Source organism: Phyllostomus discolor, chromosome 3 (assembly GCF_004126475.2).
Source record: "Phyllostomus discolor isolate MPI-MPIP mPhyDis1 chromosome 3, mPhyDis1.pri.v3, whole genome shotgun sequence".
NCBI lineage: Eukaryota > Metazoa > Chordata > Mammalia > Chiroptera > Phyllostomidae > Phyllostomus > Phyllostomus discolor.
The window spans coordinates 196,023,735-196,046,690 of record NC_040905.2 but is presented as its reverse complement, the minus strand read 5'-3'; the positions used below and the strand labels follow the sequence as shown (position 1 = coordinate 196,046,690).

The 22,956-nt window shown below is 42.8% G+C and overlaps 1 protein-coding gene across 3 annotated transcripts in view; it reads left to right on the top strand.

Moving 5' to 3' along the window:
• The window catches only part of ECPAS (Ecm29 proteasome adaptor and scaffold), a 100,624-nt gene that overhangs the window by 65,223 nt on the left and 12,445 nt on the right, over positions 1-22,956 (top strand). For all 3 annotated transcript variants that reach the window (XM_028506366.2, XM_028506362.2, XM_036022046.1), the window contains exons 22-37: positions 2,360-2,532; positions 3,701-3,802; positions 6,443-6,566; positions 7,998-8,143; positions 8,594-8,648; positions 9,524-9,638; positions 10,332-10,400; positions 11,937-12,054; positions 12,324-12,491; positions 14,412-14,491; positions 15,096-15,201; positions 16,164-16,211; positions 16,903-17,024; positions 18,540-18,690; positions 20,678-20,743; positions 21,925-22,014. In XM_028506366.2, coding sequence (XP_028362167.1) covers positions 2,360-2,532; positions 3,701-3,802; positions 6,443-6,566; positions 7,998-8,143; positions 8,594-8,648; positions 9,524-9,638; positions 10,332-10,400; positions 11,937-12,054; positions 12,324-12,491; positions 14,412-14,491; positions 15,096-15,201; positions 16,164-16,211; positions 16,903-17,024; positions 18,540-18,690; positions 20,678-20,743; positions 21,925-22,014 — 1,733 coding nt within the window. The remainder of the gene's footprint in view (positions 1-2,359; positions 2,533-3,700; positions 3,803-6,442; positions 6,567-7,997; positions 8,144-8,593; positions 8,649-9,523; positions 9,639-10,331; positions 10,401-11,936; positions 12,055-12,323; positions 12,492-14,411; positions 14,492-15,095; positions 15,202-16,163; positions 16,212-16,902; positions 17,025-18,539; positions 18,691-20,677; positions 20,744-21,924; positions 22,015-22,956) is intronic.

Below are 22,956 nucleotides of genomic sequence, written 5' to 3'. Positions count from 1 at the left end.
TCCCTCTGTTCTGAGCCTACCAATTTGTACTTCTTAATCTACACCCTCTCCCCCATTCTCCCCTTTCTCTCACCCAACTGATCCCTACAAATGATCTCCATACCTATGATTCTACTCAAGTTCATAGTTTTGATCTTCTTTTTCTCAAATAAATCTCTTTACCATATAATAATGGCTTGGTGATAATGAACTCTTTTAGCTTTACCTTGTCTGGGAAGCACTTTTTCTGCCCTCCCATTCTAAATGATAGCTTTGCTGGATAGAGTCATCTAGGTTGTAGGTCCTTGCTTTTCATCACTTTGAATATTTCTTGCCAGTCCCTTCTAGTCTGCAAAGTTTCTTTTGAGAAATCAGCTGACAGTCTTATGGGCACTCCTTTGTAGGTAACTATCTGCTCTTTTCTTGCTGCTTTTAAGATTCTCTCTTTACCTTTAACCTTAAGCATTTTAATTATGAAGTATCTTGGTGTGGTCCTCTTTGGGCCCAACTTGTTTGGGACTCTGCACTTCCTGGACTTGTATGTCTATTTCCTTCACCAAATTAAGGAAGTTTTCTTTCATTATTTTTTCAAGTAGATTTCTATTTCTTGCTCTTTCTCTTCTGCCGCCACCCCTATGATGTGAATGTCGGTACATTGGAAGTTGTCACAGAGGCTCCTTAGTCTATCCCTATTTTTTTTAATTCTTCTTTATTTTTGCTATTCTGATTGAATGTTTTTTTTCTTCCTAATGTTCCAAATCATTGATTTGATTCTCAGCTTCATCCACTCCCCTGTAGATTCCCTGTAAATTTTTCTTATTTCACTTAGTGTAACCTTCATTTCTGCCTTGTTTTTTTTTTAATGCTGTTGCTGTACCCAGTGAATTCCTTGAGCATCCTAATAACCTGTGTTTTGAACTCAGTGTCCAATAGATTACATGCCTCCATTTTGTTTAGTTCTTTTTCTGGAGTGCTGTTTGTTCTTTCATTTGGGCCTTATTTCTTTGTCTCCTCATTTTGGCAGCCTCCCTGTGTTTGTTTCGATGTATTAGGCAGGGCTGCATTGACTCCTTGTCTTAGTAGCGTGGCCTGTTGTAGAAAAGCACACCCATAAGCTGGATGGGGCCGAGCCTTAGAAAATTACCAGGGTGGGGAAACCTGTGTGAGCCAGGTCGATGGGGTCTCAGATACGGTGTCTCTGCTCTGGCTCTGTGTGGGGGAGGGCTCAGAAAAGGGACTATAGCTGCTGTGTGGCCTCTGAGATCTTGTCCAGGATGAGGATGTGCTCTGACACTTGTCCTGATGCCCAATACTTCTGTTTTACCCCATACACCCCATATACCATATAGCTGGAAGGTTCCCTTCCAGCTGCTGCCCTGGTGCTGGAGCCCAAAGGGAGTGAGGCTGCATAAGTCCTAGGACTATTTTTGGTCCTTTAAGAGGAGACATCTGAGAATCCCAGTTTCTTCCTCCACCTCATTCCCCACTGGTTTTTGCAGCCATACGTTATGGGGACTTATCTTCCTGGCAGTGGAACCCTGGGATGGGTGGTCTGGTGTGGGGCTGGAACCCCTTGTTCTGAAATATCACTCCCAATTTTGTTATAGAGATTTTTGAGAATTTATTTATTTTTAGAGAGAGGGGAAGGGAGGAAGATAGAGAGGGAGAGAAACATTGATCAGCTGCCTCCTGCACACCTCCAACTGGGGACCTGGCTGCAACCCAGGCATGTGCCCGGACTGGGAATCAAACTGCAACCTTTTTGTTCTCAGGCCAATGCTCAGTCTACTGAGCCACACCAGCCAGGGCCAGGGCTCCCTCCCAGTTTTTATCCACCACTTGTGGGTGTGGGACTGCCAGTTCTGTGTCTCCACATTTCTGTCCCTCCTACCCGCCCGGATTGAATGTGACTTCTTTAATTCCTTGTTCGTCAGACTTCCATACAGCTCAATTTTCTAATGATTCTGGGTGATGGTTGTCTTGTATTTTAGTTGTAATTTTTGCTATGGTTGTACAAGGAGGTGAGCCTTGTTTACCTACGCCTCCATCTTGACCGGAAGTCCCTATTCATGATATTTTCTCCCCCATTATGGCTCTTTGTTTCTTATGAGAACACTGCCCAGCATACACAGTAAGGATCCCATCAGTCCATTTAGCAGCAGTGGCCAACAGAAGGGCTGGGATTTGCTCAAGATCCCATAGCCCAGCTGGACCCAGCATTTCCCATTTTCCTTAGAAGAGGGCTTGGGCGCTGGGTCTCCGTGGCTGTTGGGGCCCCATTCTCCTTGTTTCACGCTGTTTAAAAATGTCTTGAGTACCTTGCTTTGGCTCACAAGGATAATGATGTTCTATTCTCAATTCTGTTTAAATGTGCTTGCAGGATCATTTTTGGACAGTACTTCGCCCCTCCTGGCGATCGCTGCTTGTACAGCCCTGGGTGAAATTGGCAGAAACGGTCCTCTCCCAATCCCCAGTGAGGGATCTGGCTTTACCAAATTACACCTGGTGGAAAGCTTGCTAAATAGAATACCCTCCAGTAAAGAAACAAATAAGGCAAGTCTTTTCCTTTTCTCCTTCCCTTCTGGAATTTTTATTCACATAAACGCACACGCAAAACCACAGTTGTAGTGAGGATAGGTGGCATTGCAGCTGGAAGAAGGCTTTAATGTGGAAAGAATGGTAAAGAGGAAGGGCCAGGTGACCCCTGAATTTTCAGTTAGGGATGATTGGTGCGTGACCCTTGTGTGTGTGCCATTTGACCCAGTTACTCCAATATAGGCAATAGCTGTTAAGATTTGGGTAAAGTGTGAAATGCATCAGGTCACTCTTTTGTCATGCAAAAAGGTCGATAATAAAGTGATAAAGTAATTTGATGGTTTTTGTTATTTCACACCAAATTTAAATCTTAACTTCCTGCAGCCAGTTTGGTTGTACGGACTTCATCAGTGAGCGGTGTGAGTAACCTGTGAGGGGAAGGACGTGTATTGTTTAGTTTCAGGTAAAAGTTTTCATAGACTTTAAAACATATCCTTTGTGGTCAAAGCTCCTCAGTGCTGAAGTACAGGATGATTTAATGCACAGAAAAATCAGTTTACTCCAGGTTTAATAAGTATGTTATCCTGTTCTTGGTGTAGCTACTGTTTAAATCTTTCTGAGAAGGTCACCAAGTATAGTTTTTATTTGTCATAAATAACGATCATTACCAACCATTGTTGAGCACTTGTGATATGCCAGGCATCTGCTAAGTGCTTCACATTCATTCATTCATTGAATCCTCCACAAGGTCCAGAGAAGCAGGAGCAGTTGTCATCTGTGTTTTCCAGATGAAGAAATCGAGTTGCATGGGGTTGAGGTCATTTGCCTGAGGTCACACACCTGCACAGGCTATGAACGTGGTCAGGCTGTGCGATTGGATCTCAGGTCCTTTGGGTCCGGAACCTACATTCATAACTGTTATTGTTTGAAGGATAACACACCTAGTTAAAGGCTTTCTTCACTCTTCTTTTGCAGTGTGGACCCTTAATGAACTCAGTTTTATGTCCTTTTCCCTCCATTGTCTTACAGACAAAATTCTGTAAAATTGCGTACATTAAAAAAAACAACCACGTATGCACTGCTGCATTGTCAGACTGCCTCCCTCCTGCCTTCTCGGTTTGGAAACATTCTGCTGGGATACAGCTGTTACACACTTAGTTTAAAAAATAATTCTCTCTTTTTCTAGATGAAAGAACGGGCAATCCAAACACTGGGATATTTTCCGGTTGGGGATGGAGATTTTCCTCACCAGAAACTGCTCTTGCAAGGTCTGATGGATTCTGTGGAGGTATTTATATTGCTGTCTGATTACTAGTCATTCAAACAAAAAGCATTTTTTAGTTGGAATATTATTACATGCTCTGAGATTTTAAATTCTAAATAAATTTTATTTATTTATTCACCAAGTATTTATTGAGTGCCAGCCTTGGGCCCATCACGATGGGTCGGCATAGCATTGACTAGAGCACTTAGGTGGGAAAGTCCTTTCCTCATACTTTTTGAGTTGAGCACCGTACAGTGCGGCTAGGGCGGGTAGCAGTGTGGGCGGGATGTGGGGCGATAGTGTTGATATTCCAGTTGCTCTCGCTCTGGATGGCTTAGCTGTGTCCTCCAGTGTAATGAAGACCTGCCGTTTGACAACTGCCAACTGACCCAGTGTAAGAAGTGTCTTCGCGCAGCCTGATCTAGCCCTTGATCCAGCATTGATTCTTGTCGCTCACTCACCTTTTCGTGAAAGACCCATGCTTCCTTCTTTCTTGGGTTGTTGCCGTGCCCCTTGAAAAGCCTGCCTGACCCTCCAGACTAGAGTAGATTCTTTAGTTATCGGTGCTGTCACGACTCTCCATAGTTTTCTTCATAGCACTTATCAGAGTGCCTAACTGTCCCCCGAGACTGAAGGCAAAGTCTGTTTAGCTCCTTGTTATAAAGCAAGTGCCTGGCAGTGTGATTGTTAATAGTAGACGTCAGTAAGTACTGGTAGCCTGAGTGAACCTAGAGAGACTTTTGTATATAAGGCAGCAGACTCAGAAAGGAGGGCGTGGGTACTCCTGTTTGGGAGAGTTGGTGCGGGTGTGTCACGGTGAGGTTGCTGCTGGGCCGTGAAGGACTCGAGGGGGAGAGAGGAGAGTTGGGACTGAGGGCCAAGAAAGCTGAGCAGTAGAGCTGGTTGGTGTTAGAGTTCAAGCCTCTGGATTTTTAACTTCCTATTTTAAGGTGAACTTTTTTTGATAGTGCATTATGCCCCATATCAGGTTATCCCTGAATGTAATTGAAATTTTAACCACATGGGGGAAGCTTATAATGTCTGCTTTTTCGTCTTTTTACTTTTTTAAAATTGGTGAGAGAGGTTTCTCCTTGTTTTGTTTAAATAAATGAAGGTTTATTTGGATTGTTAATTTGGTATTGAGGCCATTATTTTAAGAGTGTAGAAGGACAGAAATGTATGAAAAGCTAGAAGCATGATGGAGAGTTTGAAGGGTGAGACTGAAAAAAAGCACGAATCAGAGAAGCAAATATCTCTGCAGCAAACTAGGACAAAGTTCTAGAGTGGCTTTTTTTTTTTAAGTTTTTATTATGGAAAATTTCAAACAACGTAAAAGTAAAGAGATAAGGTAATGAAGGCAAATGTGCCTATTTTTATTTAATTTCTTTATTTCTGGAGTACTTAGAGTATGTATCATTCTAGATAATGTATCATTCATAAACAGATTCAGGGATCTTTTTGTTTGTAATGCCAACTTGGTTACTAATAACAGGAAACATGTAGAACAGGCACGTAAAGCGAATCCCTAATCTAAGATTCTCTGGGTGGAAGTACCTTTTTCTCTGTTGAGAGTTGCCAAGAGAAGCTTTTGACCAGGGAAGCTGGGATTGAAGCCCTTAAATTCTTCTTTCTCAGACTAGGAAGCATGTGCTGTCAGCATTGGACACGCCAAGGAGACTAGGGCATTGGGTTGGTTGAGTGCAGGGCAGTCTGAGCTGTTGTCTGTGTGCCTTGTAGCGTGCTACCCGCAGGTCAGTATCTTGTATCCCTCCTGCCTTCTCTTCTTTATTATCTTCTTGTTTCCCTGCTTCTTAGGTTTTTTTCCAGTTCACAGCAGGCAAAGAAAAATGCCACAGGGAACTAAGATTTAGTTCCGTGTCGAGTCAGTGATTTATAATTGTGAAGCATGTCAAAATTTCAAAAATCAAATTTTTAAAAATTTGACAATTTTTGTATATGATTTTTCTAACATTCAATTTTTAAAACACTTTCAATCTTACAGTGCAGTTGTAAGAATAGCGTGAAAAACTGCTTTATACCCTTTATCCAGAATTAACCAAATTTTAACATTTTACCACATATGCTTAATTATTCTCTATTTTTCTGAACAATTTGAGAATAACTTGTAGATATCTTTGCAAAGAGGAGTTGTTAGTAGATTATAGTGGCTGCTATTTATTGTGCAGTTCCAACAAATCAGGTGTCCACTCGAGGCCTTCTGTAAGCCCCCCTCATTTAATTACTTGGGCCTGAGGAAGCAGGGGGGTGGAGTTACACTCATTTTACATGTGAGGATGTCGAGACTCGGGGTTTCAGTAAGGACATGTGGCTGGTGAGAGATGGAGCTAGAATTTGCACCGAGATGCCCTCCACCCAGATAAATGGTTTCGTGCTTCCAAAGATGAAATGTGGTTGTGTCGTGGTTCTCTGCTGAGGGGCAGGGGTGCAGGGAGGACTTGGAAAAAGATCTCCAAGTCACCTTACCTCTCCCTTCCCTCACGTCACCTCGCTTCTGAACCCCCTGGGCCCACTGAAGGCAGTCCAGGCAAAGGTGTGGAAACAGACATGCCGAGGAGCAGGGTGCTGAGCAGCCCTTCCGTAAAGTGGGTGCTGATGGGAAATGTTCCTTCTCCCTGACTCACGCGTTGGTTTCCTTCGGTGCAGGCCAAGCAGATAGAACTTCAGTTCACCATCGGCGAGGCCATTACCAGTGCTGCCGTGGGGACGAACTCCGTGGCCGCCCGGGACGCATGGCTAGTGACTGAAGAAGAATACGCTCCTCCCGCAGGTACCGCACGTCCAGCGAATCGAGTTGTCATCCTCGAGTAGCCCTTTTCAATTCTCTTACCAACATTCGAAGCAAAAGAAAAATTTATGCATTCCATTTCAGCTCTTTTTCAGGTACTTTGTCTGAGTGTGGTTCAGTCAAGAGAAGAAACAGTTGTTTAAAGGAGAGACAGCGTGTCAGGAGTGGGAGCTTTTTTAACCCTTGGGCAAGCACTCGGGGGAGTCAGCTGTGGGCTGTGCTCAGCTGTGTGCTCTTTTCCTGAGGGTTGGCGCACGCAGCCAAGATTACAGGCGTAGGGGTCTCCGTTCCCGAATGACGTGCCCCTAATCGTCTGTCACCTTGTGTCTCCTGCTCGTCCCCCAAGGTGCCCCTGCACTAACGGTGCCCCTGCATGTAGTGACTGCGTGGTGGAGGGGGCACGTGGTTTCTGATTCCATGTTACAGATACTGTGATTTTACAGGTGTTGCGATTTGATTTGAATCTGAAGTTGAAAATATACTGTAATGTTTAAACCAGAATTTCTTTTCTGCCTTTAAAACAAAAGGAAAGTCACCAAGTTTTTGTGTTACCTTCTCAGTTCAGAAAATTAAAAAGAGTTCTCATGGTAATAATTCCATGATGAATGATATTCCATCATGAATATATTAATTTGGTCATTGTACTTCGTGTCAGACCACGAGTATAGGTACTTATTTTGAAGTGTTTTGATGCACAGCAGTGGTTCTGGCCCAGGAGAGGGAGACTCTGCCCCACAGGAGGCGTTTGGTAATGTGTGTGCACTGGAGGGGGCCGGGGTCCCCAGTGGGCAACGGCCCCGGACGCCGCCCCGTCTCACAGTGCACAGGATGGCTGCCCACAACAAACTTACCCAGCCAGGGTGGCGGCAGTGTTGCAGTTGAGGAACCCCGGATTCATAAAGGAGGGGAGAAAAGTGGTAGTGTGGTTGGAGAGGAAAGTGAAGCCGGAAGAGGTTGGTTTGTGTGTTGGTTTTAGACAGGGAGGATGGGAAAGATACAGGAGAGAAGGAAAAAGTGCTGAGACTAGAGAGAGCGGGATGTTCTTCTAAATATTTATCGTTTTTTAAAGAGAAGTTTTAGGTTCACAGCAAAACGAACAGGAAGATACAGAACTTTCCCATATGCCCTCTGCCCCTTCACATGCGCAGCTTCCCCCATTGTGGGATACTTTTTCATTTTGGGGAATTAAACTTACCCGAGTACCTTCAGATGGTTATTTAGCTTATTCAAGGTCTAACGTGAATGATTATCAGTTCCTTCAGCAGGTGTTTATTTAAACACCTTAGTCGTTTAGATTTTTAATGTTATAGGATTGTCGGTATTGAGTAAATGTCGATTAAAATTTAATTTTTTTTCCAGGAAACTCTGTATAGTTATTTTAACTTCTTCTTACCATTTCTTGCTTTTCCCCAGGAGCCAAAGTGAATGATGTGGTCCCCTGGGCACTGGATGTGATCCTAAATAAGCACATCATCAGCCCCAATCCGCACGTGAGGCAGGCCGCCTGCGTCTGGCTGCTCTCCCTCGTGAGGAAGCTGAGCGCCCACAGGGAGGTGAAGGTAAGCCGCGCTGGGAATGTGCTCAGCTCTGCTGCAGAAACTGCTTGTGAAGTGTTAGTAACCGCAAGGTGGCAGGAAGGAAAATGTGTGCAGGCAAGGGCCAGACCTGAGGTGAGGGCCGTCAACCAGGAACCGGTGTTTTGAAATGAGCTGTGCACGAAGGAGCGAAGTGTGGCAGCTGGATACACACTAGCTGGAAGATGATTCTGAACTGGAGGGTGTAGGACCGGATTGGTGGTGAGGACGGGGAGGCCCCGGCCGAGTGCGTTAGCCTGCCCAACAGCCACCGACCTTCAGCGGTCTGGCCCCCTCCCAGATGAGAGCACCGAAGGGTTTACGGCTGCCTTGGGTCCTGAGGTTTGACAGGTGTTGCGTGTCCTGAGAGCAAGATTCTTATTCTCCCGAAGAGGTAGAGTTTCAGTTTTCTCAGTGCCTTTTTTCTTCTTTCAGTCTCATCTTAAAGAAATTCAGAGCGCGTTTGTGTCCGTTTTGTCAGAAAATGATGGTAGGTTATTGATTTCCAAACTTAATTAAACATATTTCAAATTTTGAAAAAAAATAGATTAATGAACATGAAAGAAGTGTACAGGAAACTTGCTTCTTTTTTATTTATTTTCTAAATAAATCATGTTCTTCAGTTCTGCATTTAAAGATAGAGCTGAAGCCCTGGCCGGTGGCTCGGTTGGTTGGGGTGTGGTCCTGTGCACCAGATGTTTGTGGGTTCAGTCCCCAGTCCAGGTGCATACGGGAGGGAACCAGTCAGTGTTTCTCTTTCACATGGATGTTTCTCTCTCTCTCTCCCCCCTCTTTCCTCCCTCCCTCTCTAAAACCTATAATGAAAAATATCCTTGGGTGAGGATTTAAAAAATTTAAAATAGATCTGAAGCCTCCTTTAACATTAGTCCTTCTACTAAATCATAGCTTTCTTCCACTTCTGATTCCTTTCCGCTTTATGCCCTAAGCCAGAAGAGAGTGAATGTTTGTAGCTTTGTTTTATACATTGTTTAAAACACATGGTATCATGTCAACTTCTCATTTAAAAAAATTGGGTGTTGGCGTACTGGGATTCCGTGAGTCTCTCTGCTTCTCACGTGTAGGACCAGGGTCCCCTGAGCCTCCGTCCCTACAGCGGCACACCGGGACCCCGCAGGGCGGGCTTCTTGGATTGTGCACTGGGGTCTTCTGCAAATGACTTTGGGGGGCCGTCTCTGCTGAGGTGATTTAGTATATTTTTCACAAAATAGGCAGATTGACTATGTTTTCATATCTTTACTTTTATATCATTTTGGGTTAATGTTCCAAGTTTTTAAAAATTTCAACTTGATGGCCAGTAGACAGATTTTTCTTAAAATAATATTATTTTGTCTGACTCTTTTGTAGAACTTAGTCAAGATGTTGCTTCAAAAGGCCTTGGGCTGGTGTATGAACTGGGCAATGAACAAGACCAGCAGGAATTGGTTTCCACCCTTGTAGAAACCCTCATGACCGGTAAAAGGTATGGTGGACTTGAGATTGTTAGATCTGAACGCATAGGACAAGTTTTGCACGTACTGAGAATAGGCAGTGGAAGAATGACTATTCAACTCTTGATATTCCTGTTTATTAAGTCTTTTCTAAATTGCAAGTCAAGGATCGGTAGGCTATGAATAGCAGTTTAATTATCCAGGGTATATGGTTTGCTAAGGAAGCTCAGCTACTATTTAGAAGCATGCCAGTAGGCCAGATGTAGAAAACTGATGATCTCAGGACAGTTAAACCATTGGGTTGCGGAAGTATTATAATTACTGTTGACTAAATGGAAGTGAAGATGTGAGGAAGTCACATATCATTCATTCACAGGCTGACCTGTGAAGCGTATGAAACGGGTGTCTTTCTTGGAATTTAATTGGCTGCTATTTTATGTTGCCTTCCCTGTAGTAAGGATAGTTTTTAATACGAGACCACATTTAATTCAGTGTAATTTACACAGGGTGTCTTTTATATTGTGGTCTATTAATTTGTTTATCCTAGACTTTATTTTTCAGAATTCTCAGGCTGATGGAGAGGAATAGTTGAATTTTACATCTTGCACTTGGCAGCCACTTGATAGGGAATGCGATTTAATCAGTTTGCAAGTGAAATATATCAGCTGAATGCTGGTATGAAAAATTGGAGTCTAATTTAAATTCTTAATGCTATTTTGGTTTAGAACGAAACATGAAGTTTCCGGAGAGACAGTGGTATTTCAAGGGGGAGGTCTTGGCAAAACACCTGATGGGTAAGTGTGTCAAATCCATTGATCAGTTATTGTAGACATTGTTAGTCTGATGTTAGAGCACTCATGAATTGATTTCCACCCTCCTAGAAAATGTTGTGTTAGTGGAAGAAGGAAACTTCCAAGGAAAAAGCCTGGTGTTGTAGATTGGGTTTCCTGGGAAATGGGCTCTGAGATGGAGATTTGTATGCTGGAAGTCGATCGAAGAGTGCCCTGGGATCGTCTCCCAGTGGGGGAGCGGGGGTGGGGAGTGAGGAAGCAGGACAGGGCCAGTGGCCAAAGGAGGAGCTGACCTGCAGCCAACACTGAAGCAGATACTGACCTCTCTAGGAGCTCTGGAGCTGGCCCTTCACGCCCCTTTGGAGTTTCCCTGCTGTGAGGGGCCAGGCCTTTATGTCCCTCCATGGGGCCTAGCCACTGGTGGTGGGCTGCTCTGGGGGAGGAACTGACGTTGGCCTGAGGGGAGTTCTGTCTGCTCCCAGCCAGTGAGTCCTGGGGGGTGGGGGGAACCTAACAGCATAGCTGGGTATCCACTGTATCTAGTTTTAGAAGGGAAATGGGGGTGACTTGGAGTCCACCAGTTTAGCATTTCATATTAATTCCTAGAGCCTCACCTCCTTTATCTTGTCATTATTCCATTGTATTTACAATGTAGCTTTTGGTGTAAAAGTCCTCAGGTAAAGCTGCAGCTGTCTGGGCCTGGCTGCAGCGTTGGGCAGAGCCCTGCTTCAGTGTTGTCTGTGGCATTACCGTTCTCCCCTTCATTCACTGTCTTCATGTCAACGTTGGTTTCATTTACTTGCTCCCCATAGACTCCTGAGCTTTTGAAAAGTCCTCACTTTAACCCTGGCCAGTATGGCTCAGTTGGTCGGGCCTCATCCTGCAAACCAAAAGGTTGCCAGTTTGGTTCCTGGTCAAGGCACATGCCTGGGTTGCAGTACCATCTACCGTCCAGGCACATATGAGGGACAGCTGATCAGTGTTCCTCCCTTACATTGATGTTTCTCTCCCTCTTTCTTCTTCCCTTCCCCCACTCTAAAAATAAATAAATAAAATCTTAAAGGACTCACTTTTCCTAAACTAAGTAACATAAATGATCGGGTATTTGAGCAAATGTTATTTGTTCAGAGGAAAATTAGCAGGACTCAAAGATGTTATTACCAAGGTTGGTGTGCTCTGGCTAAGAAGACTTAGGAAAGACGGCAGCTACCTACTAGTCAGTCTCATATACTTGTGAGAGAGGCCCGTGCGCAGTATAATGAAGAGTTACCGAGCTGTCCCCCGAGGCGGCGAGGGCTCTCCCTCCACGGGAGCTGCGGGTGCGTTCAGGACATTTGCCAGGAGTGGCTGGCTGTTGCATTAGGGGACTCTTTACAGTGTTTTCAGTTCGGTCTCTGCCTCTGTGGTGATGGGGTAACTCAGTATTGGAAATTTAGTGAAAACATAATTTTAAGGTGTCCTAGTAATATTGATGATGTAGTTTTCATTAGGCCAGAGACAGGGAAATACATTATCATGTACTTTCTGTTTGTTTCCAAGCCAGGGCCTCTCCACTTATAAGGAGCTCTGTTCTCTGGCCAGTGACCTCAGTCAGCCAGACCTGGTGTATAAGTTCATGAATTTAGCCAACCATCATGCAATGTGGAACTCGAGGAAGGTAAGTTACTATCACCAGACAGTTTTTATTTTTCACTTTTCTCCAGATCTGTTACGTTGGCGGACCGTGGCAATCAACGTGCAGCATGTTTTGTAACAGTCTGTGGTTAGAGAGAGCCAGGCTGCTGCACGGCAAAGGCCGGGCCCAATAAATCAGGCTTGATGCAGGGACAGGTTCGGGAGGGAGAATTCCATGATCCTCATATACTGAATATGTGGATATTTCACTAACAACAGATGTATCTCACCCGCTTCATCTCGTTTTCTCAGGGTGCTGCTTTCGGTTTTAACGTCATTGCTGCCAGAGCTGGAGAACAGCTGGCCCCTTTTCTGCCTCAGCTCGTCCCTCGTCTCTATCGTTACCAGTTTGACCCCAACCTTGGCATTCGACAGGCCATGACGAGTATTTGGAACGCATTGGTCACAGACAAGTCAACGGCAAGTATCTGTGGACCGTTGTCCAAGACTGTGTACTGGATTTAAACCCAGTGCCCGTCTTCCTTTCTTACTTCGTATACTTCCTTGTTTAAATGAATGGGAAGTCTTTTATTTCTTGCTTGCTTCCTTCTTTCAGACTATCACATATGCTCATGGCAACATGTATTGAAATCTCAAAAGTGGGCACAGTCTAGATGTCCGTTGCGTGGCCGGGTAGGGAAGTGGCAGTGTGCTCACACGAGCGGAGCGCTGTGTGTCGATGGGTACTGCTGACGCGTGGGGAATGGGGCCCGGTTCCGGCCTTCGCGGAGTTAACTCAGTTGAGGAGATAGGCCAGGAAACAGCCAATTACCATGTGTAGTTTTTCTCTCCTGGTTTTCTGTCCTCTGGCTGCTTCCCATATTCTGTTCCACTCCTGGGTTCTAGGACTTCTCCATTCCAGGCCTGCCTCTGAGTAGCCTTTGCTCTCAGCTTTATCCTTCTGGGTGAGCTCATCAGTTCCAGGGCATTTACTGTGATGGCTTCCAGCCTTATGGTTTGGGCCCAGACAAGACTTGTGCTCCTGACCTGCATGGCTAACAGCTGCTTGTCATTTTAACTCGGATGTTGTTTCAAGATACCGTGGACTTAGCATGTCCAGAATAGGACTTGAAAAAACAACCTTCCCTCTCTTTTGTCTGTGTTCATCCGTTTACCCAAGCCAGGAAGCTTGGTGTCATCTTTAATTTTGTCTGTCCTACCCCCATCCTGAACTGAACCCAGTGGCTCACTCTGTTTATTCTGCTTCTAAAGTATTTCTTGAATCCATTATCTTCTTTTTAAATTTTTTCCCTGATGAACAGGTTGTTATTTTTCTCTTCACCTTCTATCATTTAATTATCAGCAGCAAAAGTGATTTTTTTAAAAAAAACAAATTGGACTGCCATTTTGGGTTAAAACCCTTTAGTGGTTTCATAGTTCCCTTTAAATAAATCCCATGATCCCAATTATACCTGTTTAGTCTCTGCACTTGATATGTGGCCCTTTCCTTTCTCTTGGCCTGAAAATAGGTTGAGGGGGTTCCTGTTCATAGTGGTAGGTACTGCGGGGTCAGCTGGAAGGTCGGGGAGTTTCGTCTGCTCCAGGAGATGATTTGGTACCACTGGGTCAGTCAGCATCTCATAGGCCAGGTGGCTTTGTAGACCCGAGTTCAGGGCATGCAGCCTACAATCTCAAGTGATTGTCATCTCTGTATGAGTGACAGGTGAAGCCACAGTGTGGATGAGGTCCCTGTGGAGAAAGTTTAGAGAAGCAGACACAGAAAGACATCATTTTGTTAAATCTTAGGTGAGTTATTTGCTTCTCTGTCTTGGTTTTGTTACATAGACGTGAGGATAACAAAGCATCTCTCCCATGAGAGTGAAGGTGGAAGAGCCCGCAGTCTTGAGGTTCTCTGGGTCAGCACCGAGACTGGGTCTGCCATCCATTTGTCTTTACCAGATCGATCAGTATCTGTCAAGGGCTTAAAAGGTTAAATCCATCCTTGCTTCTGAGCAATTATAATCCTTCTTTGTGTGCTAGTCCGTGCAAGGCACCAGGGAGGCAAAGACCAGCAAGACACTGTCCCTGCCCGTGAGCTGCGATGGGGAGGGGCAGCACAGTTGTTGTGAGGACTCACACGAGCTTCGGGCGGTGCTGGGGGGTGCAGAGGGGAGTAGGTCAGGCTTTTCTGTGACGCTTGACTTGAGGACCAAGTTTGTGTTTTGGAATGATTCGTCTGACAGCTTTTAGTAACCAGAGTGGGAAGAGAGTTGTAGGCTGAGAGGTCTAGAGAGCTACTTAGGCTGTCACAGACAGAAACACAGTCAGGTGGCTAAGAGATGAATAATTTGATTATTGATAGATTTTGCATTTAAAATTTTATCATTTTATTTTTATTAGGTGGATAAGTATTTGAAGGAAATTCTTCAAGATTTGGTAAAGAATCTTACCAGTAATATGTGGCGAGTTCGAGAATCCAGGTACTATTTTTGGAAATACAAAACTAGTTAAATGCAACTGAACTTCTTCAACTTCCCAAGTTTTATACTTTGTGCCAAAGGGATATATTCAAGCTAGTGAACAGCATATTTCTGTTTGGGTTAGACAATTATTATTAATTTATTTAAACTATAGTCAGTGGTTTTCCTAAGGAATCTTAGTTTTTGTAAGTGTGAAATTAAAGCAGTAGAACACCACTTGTTAACTCAGTAGACATCAAGGCGATATGCTCCCATGACTTGGTCAGGGGAGGGTTTATGTGCACACACGTGATTTGTATTTATTTGGTGCCCGCAGTGTGCTTGGCCGAGTGCTAAGTCCTGGGGGTACACTGGTAAGGAAAAGATGATGCGTCATCCCAAAGAGATTTATTACGCTTACGGGGAACAGACATTTGATGACTGTAAGTGCTGTGTGCCTGTGGTATAGTTGAGGCACCGCGGAGACAGCCGTCATTGCTGTCTTGGGGTGGGGTTAGGGCTAGGAATACGGGCAGAGTCCATGTTCTCGTTTGATATGAATGTTTCAGAGGAAAACATTGAGCTTTCTTGATCATATCTTTGAAACCAAATTGTTTACTTTCAGCTGTTTAGCTCTGAATGATTTATTGAGAGGACGACCCCTAGATGACATCATTGATACACTTCCAGAAATTTGGGAAACTCTTTTTAGAGTACAAGATGATATAAAGGTAAAATCTGCATTTATTTATAGAGTAGTTTAAGCTGAAATTGTTAAAATACATATGGTAATATATTTTAAAATTCAGTATCCAAGTAATTTTTAAAGGCTGAAGGTTCTGACTGGGCTGGTGTGGCTCAGTGGATTGAGCTTCAGCCTTTGAACCAAAAGGTCTCTGGTTCAATTCCCTGTCAGGGCACGTGCCTGGGTTTTGGGTCAGGTCCCCAGTTGGGGGCGTATGAGAGGCACAGCGGATTGGTGTTGCTCTCACACATTGATGTTTCTCTCCCTCTCTTTCTCCCTCCTTTCTCTTTTCTCTGAAAATAAATAAATAAAATCTTAAAAAGACTGCAAGTTCTCCCCACAGTTCCAGTCTTGATGTGCCTGTGAATTTGCAAGGTTGGGTATCTTCAGATCTAAATTGAATTGACTTTTTTTAAAAAAATAGATGGCTACTGCCTTTCTTTCAATAGAGATCTCATGTTGCTATTGATTAAGGACAAATAACAGTTTAGAAATAATCCAGAATAAGCTTAAGAAATTGGATCAGTCATTCCCAAATAACATGATCGATTCCTTTTAATTTTTCCTGGGCAATCTAAATTTTAGGTATTTTGATATCTTACCATTAAAATTAGGCATTTCACTTTTGCCTTTCTTTTTGTGTATTCATTTTGAAAGTCTGTTAGAGTCCTCACACAAATCTTTAGATTTGTTTTTATAATACACTTAGTTTCTAAACTGTTTACTTAATAGTCATATTTTTATCAGGTCAAAATAGGCCATATCCAATTCATTTCATGTGTATGGCATGGTAATATGTTCCTTGATGGGTAAACAGCCTAATGAAACACTGCTTTTTTACTTAGTGTCGAGTGGGACTTGTCACTGATCTGTGTAGAGTCGGAGGCAGTTATTGTGCATTGTGGAAGGAAACTAACTCTTATGATGCCAAACTCTTCTCATTTTTAGGAGTCTGTACGAAAAGCAGCAGAACTAGCTCTGAAAACTCTGAGCAAGGTGAACACTCTTATCTTCCATTGGGGGTGAAGTGGGGCAGGGTTCTAGGTGACCATGACAGTCACTTGCTTTTTATCATATAATGACATTCAGTCACAGTGTTATCATGCTATAGCTCACTGTTCTTACAATGAGTGTAAAGCTGGGTGCCACAACACGAGACTGCCTATTAGTATTTTTTAACAATGTGGATCTCTGTTTTTTTAAAATGGTCAGCTTTCTTGGGTCTTTATATAAGGCATGTCTTTTATGTGACCCTGAAGAACGCATTACTCATTTAGATTAAGCAACATCTGTCTTTTCTCTTTATTATTACCATGTTTATGTGTTACTCTGCCTTTCATATTTATGAAGATGGCAAGCTTTTTGAAACCAGTTTCCCCCTTGAACTTGATTTTGTGATACATTCTAGGACATGTTGTCAAACACTTTCTTATTAATTTTCTCATTTCATCTTCAGTAGTTTCCTATTTCACAAGTCAGAAGACCAAAGCTTAGAAAGTAGAGTGTTTTACCAAGTTTTCCATTGAGTTATTGGTAGACAAAGGATTCATTCCCAGATCTCATTCTTCTGTTTCTTTCTGTAGTGTCATAGAAAGTGGATTCACTCATCCTTTTCTATGGATATGGGAAGTAGGAAGTGTTGGGTGAGAGGTCAGTTTCACTAATTTCCATACTCTTTGTGTGTGAGGTTTGTGTGAAAATGTGTGACCCTGCCAAAGGAGCAGCTGGCCAGAGAACCATCGCTGCCCTTCTGCCTTGCCTTCTGGACAAAGGAATGATGAGTCCTGTGACAGAAGTTCGATCCCTCAGGTGTGAATCAGCTGATGAAATGAATATGCTGGATTTAGTCAGTTCCTAGCCATGTAGTTGAATTGCGATTCGTTGAATGTTAGATTTGAAAGGATGGAAAATGAGTCAGGGTAACCCAAGAAAGAGCATTTGTTAAAAAGCCTAGAACACTTTCGCAAAAGCATTCTCACGGGAACCTTGCTTTTGACCAGCATTTTGCCATTGGGCCTAAACCTTGAGGGGAGCATTTTTTTAAAAATTTCATTGGCCTCTGTGCCCGGCAAGCGCATCTTCCTATTATACCATAGTGCTTGGGAGCTTGCTTGTTGGTTGTACCACTTAGTAATGTTGTAGCACCTATTAGGTTTAAAAGAAATGGTTTATGACCCACGATAACTAAATATTTAAAGCCTATGCTCACATTTAGATATATGTGGACATTTTAAGGTAAAATCAACTGAGAAGGATTCTAGTTTGTATTTTTTGTTTTTAAACTAGAATACTATCTAGGAAGTTTATTCAATTTTTATTTCATTCTTAAAAATTAGATCAAATTGATAGTACCAACAGTATTCCATAGTAACTAAATACTTGATGTTGCAAAGTTCCTTTTAGAAGGACTGACTTAACAAATGCAAAGGAGTGGTAAAATCAGGATGTCATCATTTTGCTATCCTCAGTAGAGTAGTCTAGGTAATGGTCATTAGTGGCTCCTAAATCCACTGGTAGAAGGCTGATGGGGAACTTGATAGTGGAAGGTTCAGGCTAACTGAACTCGAGTCCACTGATCACTCTTAACAGCAAAATAAGAGGAGCAGTCCTTCTGTGCATTCTGGTGTGACGGAGCAGGACGCGGACAGCACTGCCTGTGACAGACTCTTGTTTTTAAAAAATTGAGCCTGAACTTGATTTAGCCTGCAGATGTGTGCAAGAGACAAAGGAGGAACATGTTAGGTGAAACCATCAGGATACAATCAATGAGGACAAAGAAATGATAAGAAAAAAGACTCAACAAGTGTAGTAAATTGCCACGTGTGGATGGACCCTGGATTCAATTACAGCAAACACTTAAACACATTTGTGAAACAGGGAAATTTGGATATTAGGTAATATGATAAAAATTCGTAGTATTTTTTAAGTATGAATAGGTATTTTGATTCTGATAAAGTGTCCTTGCCTCTTAGTGATACGTGCTGAAGTTTAGTTAGAGGATATGCTTCAAAGTAATACAATGGCAGGAGAAAAACTATGACTATGTGTCTTATGGTAGAGGTATAAATGAAATAAAATAGGCCAAAGGCTGCTAGTTGTTGAACTGGGTGGAGAATACACAGAGTTTAACTTAAGATTTTCTCTACTTTCATTTTCATGTGAAAATTTCTATAATATAGAGTTTAAAAAAAATAGTGCTAAGACCAAGCACTGTAACCAAGTGAGTATATTCCAGAATGCAGTAAGCTGCAAGACACCCTCACGAGTAGGTCTGTCAGGCTTACTGTTACTGTTAAAAGGTCTCTGTGTTCCCTGTGTCTGCAGCATCAACACCCTCGTGAAGATCAGCAAAAGTGCGGGAGCCATGTTGAAACCACACGCGCCGAAACTCATCCCCGCTCTGCTGGAGTCCTTAAGTGTATTGGAGCCCCAAGTTCTCAATTACTTGAGTCTCCGGGCTACAGAGCAGGAAAAGGTGAGTTGACAGCACGGGCATTTTGGCGGGTATGAAGGAAAAGCCCCGTTCAGGTCCTGGAGTCCGTCCGAACCGCCCTTCCATCCTCCTTAGACAGACTGCATGATTGAATGATGCTTTCCCCGCTTTTGAAATAGCTCAATGACTGTGGCCACTTGGAGTGTTCTTTTACAGGGGCGGGTGGGAGAGGGCCCGCACACTGTTCTGTGAGTCAGGTGAAAATGATACTTTCATCCAAAAAATGCGTTGACCATTATTTGAGACAGTTTTTTGTACATGTTTGTTTGTTTACTTATTAGGGCTTGGGTCTGGATTCTCAGAGTCCGTTTACGGAACGCTTCTGCCCTATAAGTGAAGAGGGTTTGTAGCTAGACTCTGGCATAATCTAAAATTATTCTGCTTTTTTTTTAAAAAAAAACTTTTTTTTAAAAGATTTTATTTATTATTTTTAGGGAGGGAAGGGAGGAAGATAGAGATAGAGAGATAGAAACATCAATGTGCGGTTGCTGGGGGTTATGGCCTGCAACCCAGGAATGTACCCTGGCTGGGAATCGAACCTGGGACACTTTGGTTCCCAGCCCGTGCTCAATCCACTGAGCTATGCCAGCCAGGGCTTGCTTTTTAAATATATTGTTTGTTTTTTTTTAAATTAAGAGTTTTAAACAAAATTCAGATGAAACATATTTATTGTGAAAAATTAAAACAACAGAGTAGAAAGTGATTTCCTAGGTGTCCTGTCTCCCGCTGAGGGGCATTTCCTGAGGAGTACCACCGTCTACAGTGTCCTGTGTCACAAGTTTTCAAATTCTTTTGTAGCCAGAGGCTACAACACTGAACACACACACTAATCTTAACATAGAGTCAGACTGTGAATGTTGTTCTGCAACTTGCTTTTTGTCATTCACAACATCATGTCTGTGTAGATCTATTTCATCCTTTTTAATGCATGCACAGGGGGGTGATTTTGAATTTTTGTAGGAGAGATTTTGTGGCATCAAAGGTTCTAAATGTTCTATTTTCTCTATATCTTAAAGCCAGTGTCGAATAATATCAATCCAATAAGCAAGAATCATTTTTCTGATTTACACTTTCCTGTTGCTAGTGTTGCCCACTGCCTCTTCACACTGTGTTGGCCATGTTCATTTCATGTTTGAATTGTGTTTCCATGCTGTGCCTGCTTCTGTACTTGTCTACGTTTTTATATTTGTCCTTGTATATTAGGACTATCAAACCTGTGTCATAGAGAGTATACACTTTTTTTCTATCAGGTGACTATTTGATTTTTAACTTGCCTACACTGTTCTAATAACTTACTCTCTTTCCCCTTGGCCTCTAACATTGCTGTTTCTTCTCCATTCTTTTAGCAGTAATCTTGCCCCTTCCTCGGTTCCCCAGCCTTTTAGGCGTTGTGAAATAGGAAATGTAAATTCTATAGTCAAGATTTTGCAGCCCTGGGCAGGTCCCTTCTCCATGCCTTTTCTTATTTGTTGTGTCGGGTAGTGTTAACCTCCCCTGCAGCACAGCTGGTAGACTGAAACACCATTGTAAATGTGAAGGCCCTTCGCAGCATTCAAGCAATGAAATGTATGCTTTTTTTTTTGTTGCTTAGACACATTTTTTTTAAAAAACTTCAGATAGAAATTTATTTAGTCTACTCCTTTATTTAGTGGATGGGAGAACCTGAGGCTCAAGAAGTCTCAATGACTTGCTCAGAGCCACCCTGTGTTAATTTACGATGACAGTTAATTTCTGATGACAGTTAATTTCTAACTGTTGTCTAAATGTGTCACCTGTAGTGAGATGCTGCCTCTGCAGGTCAATGGTTGAGTGGAGGTCCAAAGAAATTAGAGTTGGACTTACGTTTGACTGTGTTATATATATTACTGTAAAAAGGATTCTTCGATTTGGCATACAGCCTATTTTGGGAGTGGGTGGGGTTCTTCTGCGTTCACTGAATGGACTGAGTGACTCCAGTTTGTGTTCCCAGGCCGCGATGGACAGCGCTCGGCTCAGCGCTGCCAAGTCCTCCCCCATGATGGAGACGATCAACATGGTCAGTGCCCGATGTGACGGCAACGCTCACGCTGGTTTGCTTCCCTCCCAGTGTAACGTTCAGAGTCTTTGGGCTGCGTAAAATGAAACAGAAATTGCAGGGACGAGTCAAGCAGCTGTTGTGACTTCAGTTTTCTCTTAGTATAATTACTTTTTCTGTCTTACTAAATGGAAAAAATAATTTTTCAAGCAATAGAATCTGTTAGTCCAGAGTCGTGTTATAGGAGAACATCTATGAAAAGATTTCCATATAGATCTCAATATCTTTTGTCCCACTGAGCAAGATTCGGATTTTTGTCTCTGCATGAGCACTGTGTGTGGGAGAACCCAGGGCAGTGCAGGCCGGTCGTGCTCAGTGAGGCAGGCAGCATACCGGTAGGGGAAAGGAGTATTCTCGAGCAATGTTCTTATTTTTTTTAGTCGTAGGAAGGGATTTGCAGGAAAGAGCTGCTCGCCACTGAGTTTCTAAGTTCCTGGACTCTTGGACCAGGAGTCGCTAAAGTCACTAAAGTCGACTCTGCTGTGCATGCCCTGCAGTGGTTAACCGAGAGCGTCCGAGCCACTGGAAATTGTTTTGCTAAGTAGATTACCAGGCTGGAGAAAAGAATTACATGTTTTTTACTGCTTACAGGCAGACTGCCACCAAAGTTTGGTCTAAGGATGTTTTGTCTTAGTTGGATTATTGGGGGGGTGGGGGAAGAAAGCTTAAAGAAATAGAAATAGTTAGCAAACACCTTGGAGATGTGCTCATTAATAATACAGTTCATTGCATTTTTCAAAAATATAGCATAGGAAGTTCTGCTCAGAAGTTGGCTTTAATAAAGATGGTGGTAGGGCGGGCCCACTGAAGCTGTTTTGATCTAGGTCTTTTACACTGAACTTGGATTGATGGAGTGAGTCAGCCCAGAGAGATCCTTTTCTCTTAGATAATCACTATTTATTTCCTCCTTTAGAAAGTCAGTGTTTTTCATTATTTTTGTTTTGTTTTTAATGTTGAACCACTAATGAATGATTTTTATTTGTAGTACAATGGTGGTTTTCACATTGAAATTAGAGCAAAATCAAACCAGATATTTTTAAAGTTCATGACTACATATCTGATATGGGCAGTTTTTAATTGAAGATGTGGTGTGGACTTAATTATTTGCTAAAGTTCACTTTCTATTTATCCTTTTCCAAAAGTGCCTGCAATATCTTGATGTGTCCGTGCTGGGTGAGCTGGTTCCCAGATTGTGTGAACTAATCAGGAGTGGTGTAGGTCTTGGAACTAAGGTAAGTAAGTGTATTTTTCACAAGGATAATTTTCATTTGGTCAGGCCACAAAAATACAGTAGCCGTCATGTTTGAAATTCATATTTTTTAAAACAAAACCTAATATTGTAAGTTAACCAGTTTGTTTTTATGGTTGCACTAGTAAGTTAAAACTTGTAACTCATTCAGGAAATGAAGCATATGACTTAATAAATATCGTCTCACTTTTTTAGTGGAATCATTCCTGCCCCCGTACTTGCTTCTGGGTCCCGGTTCATCAGCAGTTGTTAACGGAAATGCTCCCCCCGTCGGGGCCCAGTTGTTTTAGGGGGTGATGAGTGCTTTTCACAGAGGCTCAGCAGGTGTTTGGAGAGGAAAAACGTCTTTCCAAGATTTTTCAAGGATCAGACCCTTCCCTCACACTTTAAAAACAAACAGCTCACTTTTTATTCTCCTGACAAAATTAACACTTGATTGTATTTAAAAACTTTAGCATTTATAATAGATCAGGAGAAAGGTAAAAAGCTGTCCTAAGTTTACTACCCAGAGGTAAGTGCAGAGTGCCCTCCGCACTGTGCTCTGTGATGGCCTTGTGATAGTGCGCTGTGTGGCGGTGACATTTTAGTCCATCAAGGAGCATCCGATTTGTTTCAGCCTTTCTTGGTGCTAAATAAGGTGCCGTGATGAATGTCTTGGACACATCGGAAGCTGTTTCTTTTGGTTAAGTTTCTAGAACTGGAAATGTTAGAACGAGGGTGGGCAAGAGGAGGACATGCTACCCCCCCCAAAAAGATTGAACCAGTTTTTTTGCTTAATTGCATGTGGGAGAGCACCCATCTTCCTGTTAGAGGTTTTCGAAGAGGCCTCTGCACGGCTAGTTTAGAAGCTAAGACTTTTCCCCTTTCTAGATTGAATCCTGGAGGGGCTGTTAGGCTTTGTGTATATTCTGTCTTCAGTCTTTGA